Source organism: Papio anubis, chromosome 2 (assembly GCF_008728515.1).
Source record: "Papio anubis isolate 15944 chromosome 2, Panubis1.0, whole genome shotgun sequence".
NCBI classification, from domain to species: Eukaryota; Metazoa; Chordata; class Mammalia; order Primates; family Cercopithecidae; genus Papio; species Papio anubis.
This window is the reverse complement of record NC_044977.1, coordinates 154,704,347-154,719,645: the sequence shown is the minus strand read 5'-3', so window position 1 is coordinate 154,719,645 and position 15,299 is coordinate 154,704,347. Positions and strand designations below refer to the sequence as shown.

At 37.3% G+C, this 15,299-nt stretch overlaps 1 protein-coding gene across 7 annotated transcripts in view; it reads left to right on the top strand.

The window, feature by feature from the left end:
• The window catches only part of NCK1 (NCK adaptor protein 1), a 95,463-nt gene that overhangs the window by 63,786 nt on the left and 16,378 nt on the right, over positions 1-15,299 (top strand). For 5 of the 7 annotated variants that reach the window (XM_031663735.1, XM_031663732.1, XM_031663737.1 and 2 more), the window contains exon 2: positions 8,862-9,105. In XM_031663735.1, coding sequence (XP_031519595.1) covers positions 8,880-9,105 — 226 coding nt within the window. In that variant the 5' untranslated portion in view covers positions 8,862-8,879. Of the gene's footprint in view, positions 1-8,694; positions 8,718-8,861; positions 9,106-10,086; positions 11,463-15,299 lie in introns of those variants that run through there. The other 2 variants (XM_031663736.1, XM_031663738.1) reach the window with 2 other exon arrangements.

Here is a 15,299-nt window from a genome sequence, read left to right as displayed (position 1 = left end):
ATATAGACAGAGTTTTGCAGATCTTACAAATACTGACAATGTCATTGAATTTCATGTAGCCTCTGGAATCTCCAGTGAAAAAGGAAATTAACATCCTAGTATTATGAAAATAGTTTTGGCTCCATAGACTTCTTAAGAGATCCATTTTAGTAACCCTTTCTTAGAGAACTGCTAATGTAAATACATGAATAATGCTAGACAAAACATGTTCTTTCCCAAGCTACTTTTATAAATTCTGTAGGTATAGCTATATATTAATGATACCAAGTTTGTCAAATCATTTAGTCAGTCATATTGTGTATGATGTGTAAACTCTGAGGAAGGATACTGTTTGCTGTGTATATAGGTCATGATAAATAGGACCTTTTTTGGCAAGTCAGTAGTTACACTCTAAGGAAAATGTAAGGAACCAGCTAGCAATAAAATAAAATTCTAAAGGGAAATCTCTTGTTCAGTTTTGGATTCTGTTGTACTTTAACACATAACTTGACAATTTCCTGCTTCTGATAAGAATCAGCTAAGTAACAATACCCAAGTGACTAAGTCCGGAAGTTTGGTTGGGGTACAGATCTCGCAGTAAACAATGAAAGGGGAAAAAGTCCCCGATTAACTAACTTGGATATGCTGTAGGTAATGCAAAAAGACAAGTCAATTCATAAGATGATTTTATTCTCTTCAACTTTTTAAACCTTAGTATCTCATCAAGTAATTTTTATTGGTAAATACTCCTACTAATGAAACAACTGATGAAACAGATCCCTCCACTGGGAAAACAAAAAATTACAGGCTAGTCAGAAATAAAGGCTACTTAAAAATTAGGTTTTTTTTTTTTTTCTAAAACAGTGTATGTCAAATAAAATTCCATCTAATTCTGTCGACTTTTGGAAATATCACTTTGAAATCATCCCCAGTATGAGAAGGCACAAAACAATGACAAAGGCAAAAGTACTGTGCATAGCACAATTCATTCACTTATTCACTCAACAAATGTTTACTGAGGTTAGTAGAGACTAGGAGACAGAGCCAAGGAATGAGAATAAAGAAAGATAGGCAAAAAGTTTGCTCTTAAAAAAACCTCGGCCGGTCGCGGTGGCTCAAGCCTGTAATCCCAGCACTTTGGGAGGCCGAGACGGGCGGATCACGAGGTCAGGACATCGAGACCATCTTGGCTAACACGGTGAAACCCCGTCTCTACTAAAAAATACAAAAAACTAGCCGGGCGAGGTGGCGGGCGCCTGTAGTCCCAGCTACTCGGGAGGCTGAGGCAGGAGAATGGCGTGAACCCGGGAGGCGGAGCTTGCAGTGAGCTGAGATCCGGCCACTGCACTCCAGCCTGGGCGACAGAGCGAGACTCCGTCTCAAAAAAAAAAAAAAAAAAAAAACCAACCTCAACTATAATTCTGTTTCTTCAACAAACTTATAAATGTCTTAGATATATGACATTACTCTCTATATGATTATTTTGTTAGACATTACAAAATATTACTTTTATTACCCCTCTGAACTATAATAAACTGATCCAAGATCAGTATCATCCTATAATCTGAAGATGATTACATTTTATCTAAAGAAAGAAGCCATTATGTGACTACAAAAGTAAGAGCAATAAATAATCTTGCCAAATTATGGGCAAATTAGATATAAACCACCAATTACGAAAACATGTAACATAATGAATTTAATGTCATAATTAACTAACATGTAAGTACATTAATCTAATTCTTACTGTACTATATGGGAATTATGCATAAATGGCCTTATAGTTTATTGCAATGATATTTTTAAATTTCTAAAAAATTGTGGTAAAAACAAATGTTATGAACTGAATTTTGTCCCTTCAGAAATTCACACACTGAAGTCCTAACCCCTAGTAGTTCATAATGTGACTATATTTGGATATAGTGTCTTCAAAGAGGTAACTGAGGTAAAATGAGGTCGTTAGGATGGACCTTAATCCATTATGACTCCTTTTCCTGGTTCACCTGGCTGAAAATATTGGCATTAAGTACATTCACATTGTTGTACAACCATCTATTTCTAGAATAATCTTCATCTTGCAGAACTTAAACTCTGTACCCATTAAACAATAAGTCCCCTGTATATAGATAGCCAAACTACCAATCATGTATGAGAGAACAAAATCATTTTCAGATACACATTCTAAAAAAATTTAATTCCAATATATTCTTAACTCAGGAAACAACTAGAGGACGTGCTCCAGCAAAACGAAGGGTAAAGCAAGAAAAAGTAAGACATAGGATCTAGGAAGCAGAGGAACTGTGGGCAGTAGTTCCAATAGTGGTTTCATTTTCTAAACTTTTGCTGTGGTGTTTGCATCTTTGCTTTATGGAGGGATGCGTGGGGCTTCAGTGGTGTTTATATTGTACTTCATTTCTTAATGCCTTTGTGATGCTTCTTTGGATATTCCATGCATTTCCAATTTGGGAGAGCCCAGTACTTATGTTGGTCCATAACTAGAATTATAGCTGTCAAAGGTAAACTGGACACTAGTTAAAATGGTAAGGATAGATTTTATTAACTAACTACTGCAGTAGGGAAGAGAGTCCAGTGTGAACTCAGCTCACTTTGGCCAAAACAAAAGGGGAAGAGACTTTTTAAAGGTTGAGTGTACTAAGGGAAAGACACTGCTAAGGAAAAGAAAGGTGATTTTTTTGTTTTGTTTTTGTTTTTGTTTTTGTTTTGATATGGAGTCCGTCTCTGTTGCTAGGCTGGAGTGCAGTAGCGTGATCTCAGCTCACTGCAATCTCTGCCTCCCAGGCTCAAGCGATTCCCCTGCCTCAGCCTCCTGAGTAGCTGGGACTACAGGCACACACCACCACACCTGGCTAATTTTTTTGTATTTTAGTAGAGACTGGATTTCACCATGTTGGCCAGGATGGTCTCAATCTTCTGACCTCGTGATCCGCCCGCCTCGGCCTCCCAAAGTGCTGGGATTACAGGAGTGAGCCACCATGCCCGGCCAGTGAGTGGTTTTTAAGGGGAGTAGGTGGTCCATGTGAGTAGGCAATCCGGGTTTGTTATTGGCATTTATCTGGAAGAGAAACAAACTTGTATTTATGACAGGAGGCAGTGATGCAAATTAGGCCCACCAATGTTTGGCCCTTACTTACCCACTCACCAGGGACTGGGAACAAAAGTGAAAGTTATCTTTTTGATTGCATTTCAAAGAGATAGTTCTCAGGTCCTTGAGAAGATAGTTCTCGATGGTAGATTTATGTCACAAAGGGGCAGAGAAGGGATTTATAATTTCAAGCTTTCTAAGGTAACTGCTCTAAATGGGGGTTCAGGCAACCAATCTGCCTATCACCAGATTTTGGCTGGAACAAATGGTAAATTCTGGCTGTGTGGAACCTTTTCAGGTAAGGAACTTTATGGAGTTGGAGTCATAATTCTAGGATATGGGGGAAAGATATGAACAAATAGTTCACACAGACAAAAGTAAATATCCCTTAAATATGGGAAAACATATCACTGTAATAAGAGAAATACAAATTACAACTCTGAAACACTATTTCTCCCCTATTAGATTGGCAAAAATCCAAAAGATTGACAACATAGTTTGTTGGCAAGGCTGTGGGGAAATAATCACGGATATATTGTATTAGGAATTTTAAAAAATAGTTTATGAATACAGAATTTAGCAATATCTCACAAAACTATACAAACCTTAGCTATAACTCAGCATTCTTCTATGATTCCAACCCAAAGGTACACTAACAGAAAATCAAAATGACATGTATATGAGGCTGTTCATTGCAGCATTATTTAATCCCAGAAAATTAGAAACAACCCATTAACCTTCAGTAAGGTCTAGTTGAAGAAAGTGCTATTTACATAATGATGAAGCACTCTGCAATTGTTAGAAGTAGTAGATATATTAGTAAAGGAAGTCTCATATGCTGCTGTGGAATGATCTTAAGGATATATAGTTAAACTAAAAATGAAAAGATTCAGACAGTATAGTCTGCCTGTGTGTATGCGTGTGCATGCGCACCTGTATGCATGTGTGTGTGTGTTTTGTTGTGGGGGTAGATAAAAATTAGAATTTTTAATTTTCTTATATATTTTTCTTGAATACTTTCCTTAAAATATTTTTTTAAAAAAATAGAAACATAAACCAAAACAAATAAATGACTGTCCAGTTGGGTGGATGGGAGAGGGGAGAGATAAGAGAAGGTATGGAAGAAGACCTCTAAGTGTTTTAAATATGTTTGATATTTAAACATATTTAATGTTTAAACATTAATATAAACACTATTAAACATAATGTTGAAACATGTTTGATATTTAAACCTCTACCTTGCTTGACAGTTTAGCTTTTAGAACCATCCAAATGCTTTACATAATTACGAAACAATTACATTTTAAAAAGGGAAAATAAAGTGATCTTCAAAAAATGGAAACTAGTGAGCTTAACTCTACGTGCAGTTGGTGTCATAACCACACAGAAGTATGTATGCTACCTTTTCTGTAAGGTTGTATGTCTTAGGGTAATAGAACAATTAGGCAAAATTTTTCTTCGAGAATAATCACAGTTTCTGAAAGCAGGTAGAGCTAGCGTATCATCATTTTTGAAATAGTTGATCTAGGCAGTGATCAGTGGTAGGTAAAACCATTGGGTAGAGGTTTGATGGGGGAACTTTATAATGGATAAATCAGTTCAGTGCTACAAATCTACCATTCAGTCTTAACATCACAGAAAACGGTTCAGGCAGACATAATGTGCCTACTAATAAATGGCAGTAAGAAGTACACAAGAATACTTACGAATTATTCTTGCAACAATGACAAAACGACCTAGAAAAAGCAAAGCCTCTAGAAATAATTACGTGTTTATAGGGGATAGAGGGATAGAGGGATAGAGGAACACCATGAAAATACACATTAGCCAAACTCACGATGTGGGAAATGCTACAGGACAAATGAAGCCAGCTTCTTAAATAAATGACATAGAGTGGGGGAAGAGAATGGTGTCAGAGACTTAAAACATATCAGCTTAAGTACAGTATATCGACTTAGTTTGGATCCCAGTTCACACCAACTGTAAGAAATGTTTAAAAAAATACACTCAGCAAAAATTGAATATTAGCATTAGATGAAGTAAGTGTTGCAGGAGTTCTTAATAAAGAAACACCTTTTCAAAATGAGCTTTGGAAAATATACTGATAATTTAATTTTAGTATAATTGACTTATTTGCAATCTTGTGTATTTTTATGCATCAAAAACATTGTGAGTAGAGGTTCTGTGTTTCACCACACTGCTGGAAGGCAGGAGGAGGGGAGGTCCATGGCTTAACCCATTTATGCCTAGTGTTCCATTATTGGAACGCTAAGCTTGTGAGAGTTATTTGTATCCCACTCAAAGTCATTACCAAGGTCTGATTTTTCACACATACACACCAATTGCAATCTCTGGCATAAATGAGTTAGAAAGGGGAAAAGGTCAAGAGCCCTTGATTTGTTCATTTTCAAGGGGTATGGGTTTTTAATCTGTTAGTACTTAATGAAATCATGGGATTCCAGTTCCCCCACCAAAAATGAGGGGGATAGCTGAACCAACCACAAGTCATAATATTGATAAAGTTGGGTGATAGGTATAGGGTTCATTATACTATTGCTCTCTTCTGTATATGTTGAAAAGTGCCATAACCGAAAAACTTAAAAGCATTATATAAATTTTTAGTTATTATACCAGTAATGTAGAATGCTATTTTTGTACATTCTGGGGAGCACTAGATAATATTGGTGATACTTTTGTCACCCTGATAAAGTATGGTATTTCAGTTTAGTTTTCATTTCTTTAGTTATAAAGATATTCAGGATATTTTGAATACTTTTTGACTATTTGTGTTTTCTCTTTCAGTTTTTACTTTAATAAAACTTTTTATTTTGAGATCATTATAGATCCACATGAAATTCTGAAAAACTTTAGAACTTATTGCGAAATCCAGTGTATGTTTTCCTCCACTGGTAATACATCTGGCAGAAGTATAGTACAATATCACAAGAATATTACAAAATTTCTTCATGTTGCCCTTTTATAGCCATACTTACTTCCCTCCTGTTCCCGCTACCCCGTTAACCCTGGCAACTACTAATCTGTTTCTAATTTCCATATTTTGTCATTTTGAGGGTTTTATATAAATGGAGTCATATGGTTAACCTTTGAGATTGGCTTTTTTCACTGAGCAATTATAATTCCCTGGAGATTCATTCAGGTTTTGTGCATCAGTTGTTCCTTTTTGGTATGAACGTACCAGTTTAATTATTTGCCTGTTGAAGGACATCTGGGTGGTTTCTGGTGTTTGACTGTTAGAAATAAAGTTGCTGTTAACATTCATGTAAAATGTAAACATAAGTCTTCATTTCTCTGGGATAAATACCCAGGGGTGCAGTTGCTGGGTTATATGGTAGTTGCATGTTTAGTTTTACGAGAAGCTGTTAGACAATTTTGCAGAGTATCTGTACCATTTTACATTCTCATCGGCAGTGTATGAGTGATCCAATTTCAGTTTACCCTTGTCAGCATTTGGTATTACCACTCTTAGCCATTCTGACAAGTGTGTGTAGTGACATCTCAATGTGGTTTTAATTTGCATTTCCTTAATACCTAATGATGATGATTACCTTTTCATCTGCTTATTTGCCATCTGTAAATCTTCAGTGAATGGCTCTTTGTGGTTTTTTGCTCATTTTCTAGTTGGATTTGTTTTTCTAATGTTTCTTTAACTTTTCTAACTGCTTAAGATAGATACTCAGTTCATTAATTTATTTTTAGCTCTTTTTTAATTTTTTTTTTTTTTTTTTTTTTTTTTTTTGAGACGGAGTCTTGCTCTGTCGCCCAGGCTGGAGTGCAGTGGCGCAATCTCGGCTCACTGCAAGCTCCGCCTCCCGGGTTCACGCCATTCTCCTGCCTCAGCCTCCCGAGTAGCTGGGACTACAGGCGCCCGCCACTGCGCCCAGCTAATTTTTTCTATTTTTAGTAGAGACGGGGTTTCACCATGGTCTCGATCTCCTGACCTTGTGATCCGCCCGCCTCGGCCTCCCAAAGTGCTGGGATTACAGGCGTGAGCCACCGCGCCCGGCCTTAATTTTGTTTTTTTATTTTATTTTTATTATTATTTTTTGAGACGGAGTCTCGCTCTGCTGCCCAGGCTGGAGTGCAATGGCGCGATCTTGGCTCACTGCAAGCCCCGCCTCCTGGGTTCAAACCATTCTCCTGCCTCAGCCTCCCAAGTAGCTGGGTCTACAGGCACCTGCCACCACACCCAGCTGATTTTTTTTGTATTTTTAGTAGAGACAGGGTTTCACCGTGTTAGCCAGGATGGTGTCAATCTCCTCACCTTGTGATCCACCCACCTCAGCCTCCCAAAGTGCTGGGATTACAGGCATGAGCCACTGCACCCGGCCACTCTTTTTATTTTTTAATGTTACTATTTAAAACTGAAAATCTGTCTATATACACTCCTCTTGCTGCATACCACAGGGTTAGATGTATAGTTTTCAAAATTATTTACTTCTAAGTATTTTTAAAATTCAATATGATTTCTTCTTAGATTCATTAGTTTTTAGAAGTTTCCAAACATGGTATTTCAAAAGTTATCTTTTTGTTATGGTTGTTGGAGAATGTGGTTGTAGGATACCAGTTACATGAACTTTGAGACATTCTTTATGGCCTGGCATTTGATTAATTTTTGTATGTGTTTCATTTGTATTCTGTTTGGAAGCAATATTCTGTATATTAACCAGTAATTTACAGACTTACTGGTTGTGATATCGGTTCTTCTCTAGCCTTAATAGTGTATTTATTTATTTAGTTAGTTAGTTAGTTAGTTAGTTTTTTCAGACTGAGTTTGGCTCTGTCACCCAGGCCTGGAGTGCAGTGGCACGATCTCAGCTAACTGCAACCTCTGCCTCCTGGGTTCAAGGGATTCTCCTGCCTCAGCCTCCCGAGTAGCTGAGATTACAGGTGCCCGCCACCATGCCCAGCTAATTTTTTGTACCTTTAGTAGAGATGGGGTTTCACCATGTTGGCCAGGCTAGTCTTGAATTCCTGACCTCAGGTGATCCACCCCCCCCTTGGCCTCCCAAAGTGCTGGGATTACAGGCGTGAGCCGCCAGGCCCGGCTGTTTTTATTTCCTTGATTGTTTTATTACTCTGATAATATGTTAAAAATTGTCCTCTGTGGTAATGGTTTTGTCAGTTTCTCCTTGTGGTTCTCTTAACATATTTTGGAACTATCTTGTTAGGTACATAAAAGTTTAGATATTACATATATTGAGTAGAATATTTTTCATTGGGTAGTGAACTTTTTTGCTAGTAATAGTTTTTGCCCTTAAAGTTTCGTTTGATACTAATAGAGCAGCACCAGTCTCTTTATTGATTGGTTGGTTGATTGATTGAGACAGATTCTCCCTCTGCTGCCAGGCTGGAGTGCAGTGGTGCGATCTTGACTCACTGCAACCTTCGCCTCCCAGATTCAAGCGATTCCCATGCCTCAGCCTCCTGAGTAGCTGGGACTGCGGGCGTGCACCATCACGCACAGCTAATTTTTGTATTTTAGTACAGACGGGGTTTCACCATGTTGGCCAAGCTGGTCTCAAACTCGACCTCAAGTGATCTGCCTGCCTTGGCCTCCTAAAGTCCTGGGATTACGGGCATGAGCCACCGTGCACGGCCACACCAGTCTCTTTAAGTTAGTATTTGCCTCATGTATTTTATTCTATGTTTTCTACTTTTCATCTTTATGTCTTTGGATTTTTAGATGTGTCTCTTTTGAAAAGCATGTGAACTAATACTACTTCAACCTTACATAAAAATATTTTCCGTGTGTTTACAGTGCTGAAGCTGCTGAAAGATGGCAGAAGAAGTGGTGGTAGTAGCCAAATTTGATTATGTGGCCCAACAAGAACAAGAGTTGGATATCAAGAAAAATGAGAGATTATGGCTTCTGGATGATTCTAAGTCCTGGTGGCGGGTTCGAAATTCCATGAATAAAACAGGTTTTGTGCCTTCTAACTATGTGGAAAGGAAAAATAGTGCTCGGAAAGCATCTATTGTAAAAAACCTAAAGGATACCTTAGGTAAGATACTTTTTATTAAAAGAAAAGGAGCTTTGTTTTAAATGAAACCTGGAACTTAGTTCTTTGTACATAATTTTGGCAGCAGTGTGCATAATTGACTTGAAAAGGCAAGGACTAGGTAAGTTTGACTCATAGCAGGTGTTCAATGCAGAAGACCAGTGAAGGTCATAAGTGTTAACATGCAGTTTCTGTAAATCTAGGCCCACACTCCAAGTCAAGGCAGAGTAGTGCCAATGAGTAGAACTAACTCTCACCTTCTAGCAGGGGCTCTTTGGACCATGAATGACTGTTGGAGTTTAGACTTATAGGCAGAATTGCCTCTTTGGCACCAAGGCAACTTATGTACATGGCACATAATGAATTTTAACATCTAATGACTTTATGTTTTGAACGTCACTTAAAACCCACCATTTTGTTTTTCTATTTGATAAGAGAACTGTGGATCATTATTGTACATTAGCACCTACAGAGCTCTTTTCTATTTTGTTTCTCTTTTTCCCTGTCTTTATTTCTCCAAAGTTTTTGTTTTTTATTTTTACTGGCCCTTCCTTAGGGCCTGAGACAGTGGAGCCCACTTCACACTGGACTTGGCTAAGCTGATAGGAAGGAAATATGCATGGGCAAGGAATGGCCTCTTCTTTAAAAAAGTAAAATAAAAAATTAAACTCTCCTTAGCTGACAGGAAGGAATTGGGAGGGACAGAATTTCATTTTTGGTGTTCAGGCAAACATGCTATTTGTGTAATGGTTCTTTGTCTACATGTAGAAGAAAAGTACAATTTCTCCTTGTACAGGCAGTTTGGGAGAAATGTAGCATGACTGATAAATATGAAATACTGTTGACTCACTACTTTACATTAGTTTTTATTTATTTTTTTATGGTTTTTGTAGAGATGGAGTCTTGCTCTGTTGTCCAGGCCAAACTTGAACTCCTGGGCTCAAGCAACCCTCGCACCTCAGCCTCCTGAGTAGCTGGGACTACAGATGCTCACTACCATACCCAACTTAGTTTTTGTTCTTATTCAACATTATTGTTATTCTTGAATGTTCTTCTAATAATAAAATACAAATATTTAATGTTTTTAACCATTGTAAAACTGCAAAAACTAAAATATAGTACAATTTGGAGTAAGGTATAAAGTAATAGATTATCAGTTTCTGAGATAAAAATGTTTCCAGTGTTGTAAAGGTAATAATTAAGTAGATATAATAATGGTGATGTTTAACTGCTGAGGTAACTTTTTTAATACTTTCAAGTTTTGCAATTAAAACCATTATTTTTAGTTTTTCGATGGAAGACAAATCAGAAAGAGATTTTCCTTCAGTAGCAGAGGAGAACAGGGTTAGAATCAAGAATACTGGTTTTGTAAATACTGGCCATTTATTTAAAGCATGATGATTAGAGCTATTGGGAGAAATTAAGGTAATTTCTTTCAAGAAAGTGTGCCTCATAGTGGTAAGTGCACAGGGTACTAACATATACCCAGATAGACTTTTTGTTCCATTTTAAAAGGACACTGGTATCTTGGGATTAGAGTGAATGTGACAGTAATTAACAAAACATAGTGAAAAAACTAATAGAGCAAAGGGGGGAAGTATTCCAGTATTAGATATTACTGTATATAAATCTAAAAGCCCATTTAGATATAATTTTTATTATTTGTTAATACCCCAGGGATGCCTTCCATACTACATTCTGATGTTACTGAGACAGTTTTACCAAGGTTTTATCTCTAAGTCTTAGGAAATCTCTGTTAACTTTATTACTATATTACAGTTATTACTACCTATATTCCAGGGTGCTTGGAAACATTGAGTTAGTAATCTGTAGTTAGCCTGTAAAGAGATGTAAGTCCAGCTTTTGCATTAGGTAGCCTTTTCCCTTTTCTCATAATTTCTGTGCCCCTTTTTGGTAACTTAAATGTCCAGTGTAATTAATGTATTTGTTTCACAATGATTGTGCTGGTGGAGACATTGTTTGAAAGTTGAGAAGGAAAAGGAGAAAACAAAAGGATTAATGCATGAATGTATTTTAACTATAAAAAATACATGTGCTTTAAAGCTTCTTCCAAAATAAGTCTGAATAATAAGGTCATATTTTTGGCCATGATTATTTACTTGTTATACAGGCTGTGTTATAATTTAGAGGAAAAAAAGTTTTGTAAAGAGAAGTCTCAAATTTTCTATTGCCTGGATGTGGGCCAGGTCACATGGATTGGGTGTGGGAAGTTTCAGTGTTGCAGAACAGACCAGGAAGCTCACTGAGAATTATCCTGAGCTGTGTTAACAAACTGACAAAAGAGAACACGGAATTTTTACTCAAAATGGATTGGTTAAACGTCTTTAAAGATTTTTTCAGTAAGTTAATCTGTTTATTAAATCCATTGTTTTCTTGAAGTTGTGAATTAGATTTTCTGCTTTTGTAAATTTAAAGGAAAGCTCTTATTTGGTGGGTTTATGTAAGCTACTATATTATGTTTATGTAATATAAACCAGATGATTGGTGATATATCCAAAAATTGTAATTTGGACTTGGTAAGTAAAATAATTTTAAAATGTTTTAGCATGAATGTTTTAACAAGTAGAGAAAGGATATAAACCTTTGGTTTGAGTTTGATGCAGTTCTAATTCAGTAATTTTCAACTTAGCACAGACATTTGAAATGAATTAAATAAATTGTAAACATTAAAATCATTAGAAAAAAAGGATTAAGTGAACAAATTTCTTCATCCTCAACTTCTGAATTAACTTTTTAAAAACTACTTTTTACTTACTTTTTTTAGAGGAACAGTGTAAACATAATCTTTAATTAAAACACTAGTAAACAGAATATTTTTATTTAATGTAGTATTGCTAGAAATTGATGTTTTGATGAATGTGAGATTTGATATTTTGATATGAGTTATGAGAACAGCTGTACAACAAAGAGGAAAATACGTAGTGAATTATTGACTGTTACTGAGTTTGGGTCATGAAGTAGTACTAATAATAATTTATAAGAGCCTAATTCTGCTGGTTCTGCTGGTAGCCTCCTTATGATCTTATAGTGAACTTGATTTGATCTCCTTGAACATTTGCTTGGTGTTTCTAGAAAAATGAACAGAGGAATTATTATAGAAGTCTCTTACGCACAACAAGCCTAAGGAAACAAAGAGTAACCTGACAAGACATTCCAGAGAAAAGGGCAAAAGAGAAAAGGAATAAGCACTTTGTTGAAAAAGAATGTTGTAATTGTAATGTGAAGACTCATTTGTTAGCTTTAATGACTCCCTCTGGAATATGTCTCTTCCGTTTACTTTTTGGGGAGTTACTAAAATTTCAGATCTTTGCATTTTCGTTTTTTGGGTAAGTTTTACCTTGGAAGAACTTACTTATTTGCTCATTAGTTTATCAACACCTTCTTATTGAGAGCCTACTCCAAGCCAGGCAGAAATCATAGGGTGAAAAACTAATACTAACTTAAGCAGATCTTACATTCTGGTGGAGAGGTATATGATGATTGTTTTTAATAATACAGTGGATTTCACATCTAGGTTAAGTCATAAGTGATGTTGACCATAAATCAACCAGAAATGACATAAAAATAATCCATTGTGGCCAGGCGTGGCAGCTCACGCCTGTAATCCCAGCACTTTGGGAGGCTGAGCACTTGAGGTCAGGAGTTTGAGACCAGCCTGGTCAACATGGTGAAACACTGTCTCTACTAAAAATGCAAAAATTAGCTGGGCATGGCGGCGGGCACCTGTAATCCCAGCTACTTGGGAAGCTGATGCAGGAGAATCGCTTGAACTCAGAGATGGGGGCTGCAGTGAGCCAAGATTGTGCCTCTGCACTCCAGTGTGGGCGACAGAGCAAGACTACATTGCAAAAAAAAAAAAAAAAAAGAATCCGTTGTATCATTGATACAGTGATTCAATATATATCATCAATACAGTGGTAAAATTATTCTTTCTACTGAGTCTTAGGAAGTTGATAGTTAATGCATTTGCAGACTGAGAGTCAGGATTTGAAATCTGTAACCAAAATGTTTCTTTGCTCAATCCCTGCAACAACCCCAGATTTTTATTTGTTTTGCCAGGCAGTTTGTCAGAGTAGAGACAGGCTGTTCATCTACTTCCTCCCTGAATGGGCTTACAAAGTAGAAGAAACAGAGCATTATGTGCTTCTTGTGTGGCAGCCAGAATATCTTTGAAAACAAAAATTGCACAATGTTTTAAATAAAACAGAGTAAAAAATAATTTATTTCGTGTGGATGAAATGAGCAGATGAACATATAAAAATTTAAATAAAAACCCGTAATAGAAAGAATACCATATATTTATATTTAGTATTTCTTAGTTCTCTTCCCAGATATCACTTACATGCCATGTGGCCTGCAAAATATAACTGAACTTTTGTGATTTTCTGTTCCTTGTAAAGGAGAGAGTTGGGCAAGACTAAATGATCCTGGAAAGTCCCTTCTAACTCTAAAAGTCTTACATCCTTGTAAACAACTAAGCAGTCTTAGGTGTATCATAGGAATTGAGGGAAAGCAATGAGGGAGAAATTGGTTTTGAAGAAGTAGAAACATGGGAATGGAATTGTAGTTCACTAAGGAATTAGAAGCAGCAGGAAAACTTTCTTTGGCCCAATTCTCAACACTTACTCAGTGATACAGATGAAGGAAAAACGACGTGCTTAAACTAAGGAATACTGCAATCACTAACTAATAAGTACACTAGGTTCAGAAATATATTTGGAAACTAAAATTAAGATAGAAATAAGATGAATAAGAACAGACAGTATTGTAAAACTCTACATTAAAATTTTAAAAGGGATTGTATAGATTGGTGAGAACCTAGCCTGGCAGCAGCTTACATGAGTAAAAATCTTAGTAAGAGCTGCTGTGGTAATGTAGGTACTAAAAGTCTCAACACAGTCCATGGTGACACTGATATGAGTATGAGAGGTGCTTAGGTGGAGGTATACTCCCTTATGTGTGTGTTGGCCATATAAAACATGATGTAATTAATCCACTTTTGATAGATATTCTTTAACAATGGTATTGAGAAACTTGGATGCTTCCAAATACTGGCATCCAGTATATCAAGGATTTGGAAACCAGGTCACATAAGGAATAATTATGGACACAGAGACTTGCCTCAGGGAGCACAGCTGTCATATGAAGAAGGAATGTTCACAGTGCTTAACCAGGTTCTTAAAAATTCTTGGGGAGTTTATAATACATTGTTCTGGTTAAGAAACAGTGCTGGCCGGGCGCAGTGGCTCAAGCCTGTAATCCCAGCACTTTGGGAGGCCGAGACAGGTGGATCACGAGGTCAGGAGATCGAGACCATCCTGGCTAACACGGTGAAACCCCCTCTCTACTAAAAAATACAAAAAGCTAGCCGGGCGTGGTGGCGGGCGCCTGTAGTCCCAGCTACTCGGGAGGCTGAGGCAGGAGAATGGCGTGAACCCGGGAGGCGGAGCTTGCAGTGAGCTGAGATCCGGCCACTGCACTCCAGCCTGGGCGACAGAGCGAGACTCCGTCTCAAAAAAAACAAAAACAAAAAACAAAACAAAACAAAACAAAACAAAAGAAACAGTGCTATAGGAAGAGAGAAGACCAGTGGGTCGTAGTGAGGGAAAGGTCAGAAATTATCCCTAAACTTTTTTTTTTTTTTTTTTTAATTTAAGCGAAGCTAACAATAAAAAACTGCGTCAGAATTGTGCACTTCCTCAGTGCTTAGATTTGAGCAGTTTCCTTCCAACTACAGCCAGGTCCAGCTATATAATGCAAGAATAAAGATTTAAGTAATTTTTTTTTTCTTGAGGTGGTCTCACTCTGCCACCCAGGCTGGAGTGCACCAGTGCCATCTCACTGCCACCTCTGCCTCTCAGGTTCAAACGATTCTCGTCCCTCAGCCTCCCAAGCAGCTAGGGCTACAGGCGTATGCCACCACGCCTGGCTAATTTTTTGTATTTTTAGTAGAGATGGGGTTTCCCCATGTTGACCAGGCTGGTCTCGAGCTCCTGGCCTCAAGTGATCTGCCTGCCTCAGCCTCCCAAAGTGCTGGGATTACAAGCCTGAGCCACCTTGCCCGACCAAGTTTAAGTAATTTTGAGAATTAAACACCAGAAGCACTAGAAGGTAGGAAAATAGTAACCACCATTGATGGAGTTCCTGCTATGTACTGTAAGTGCTTTACATATAGA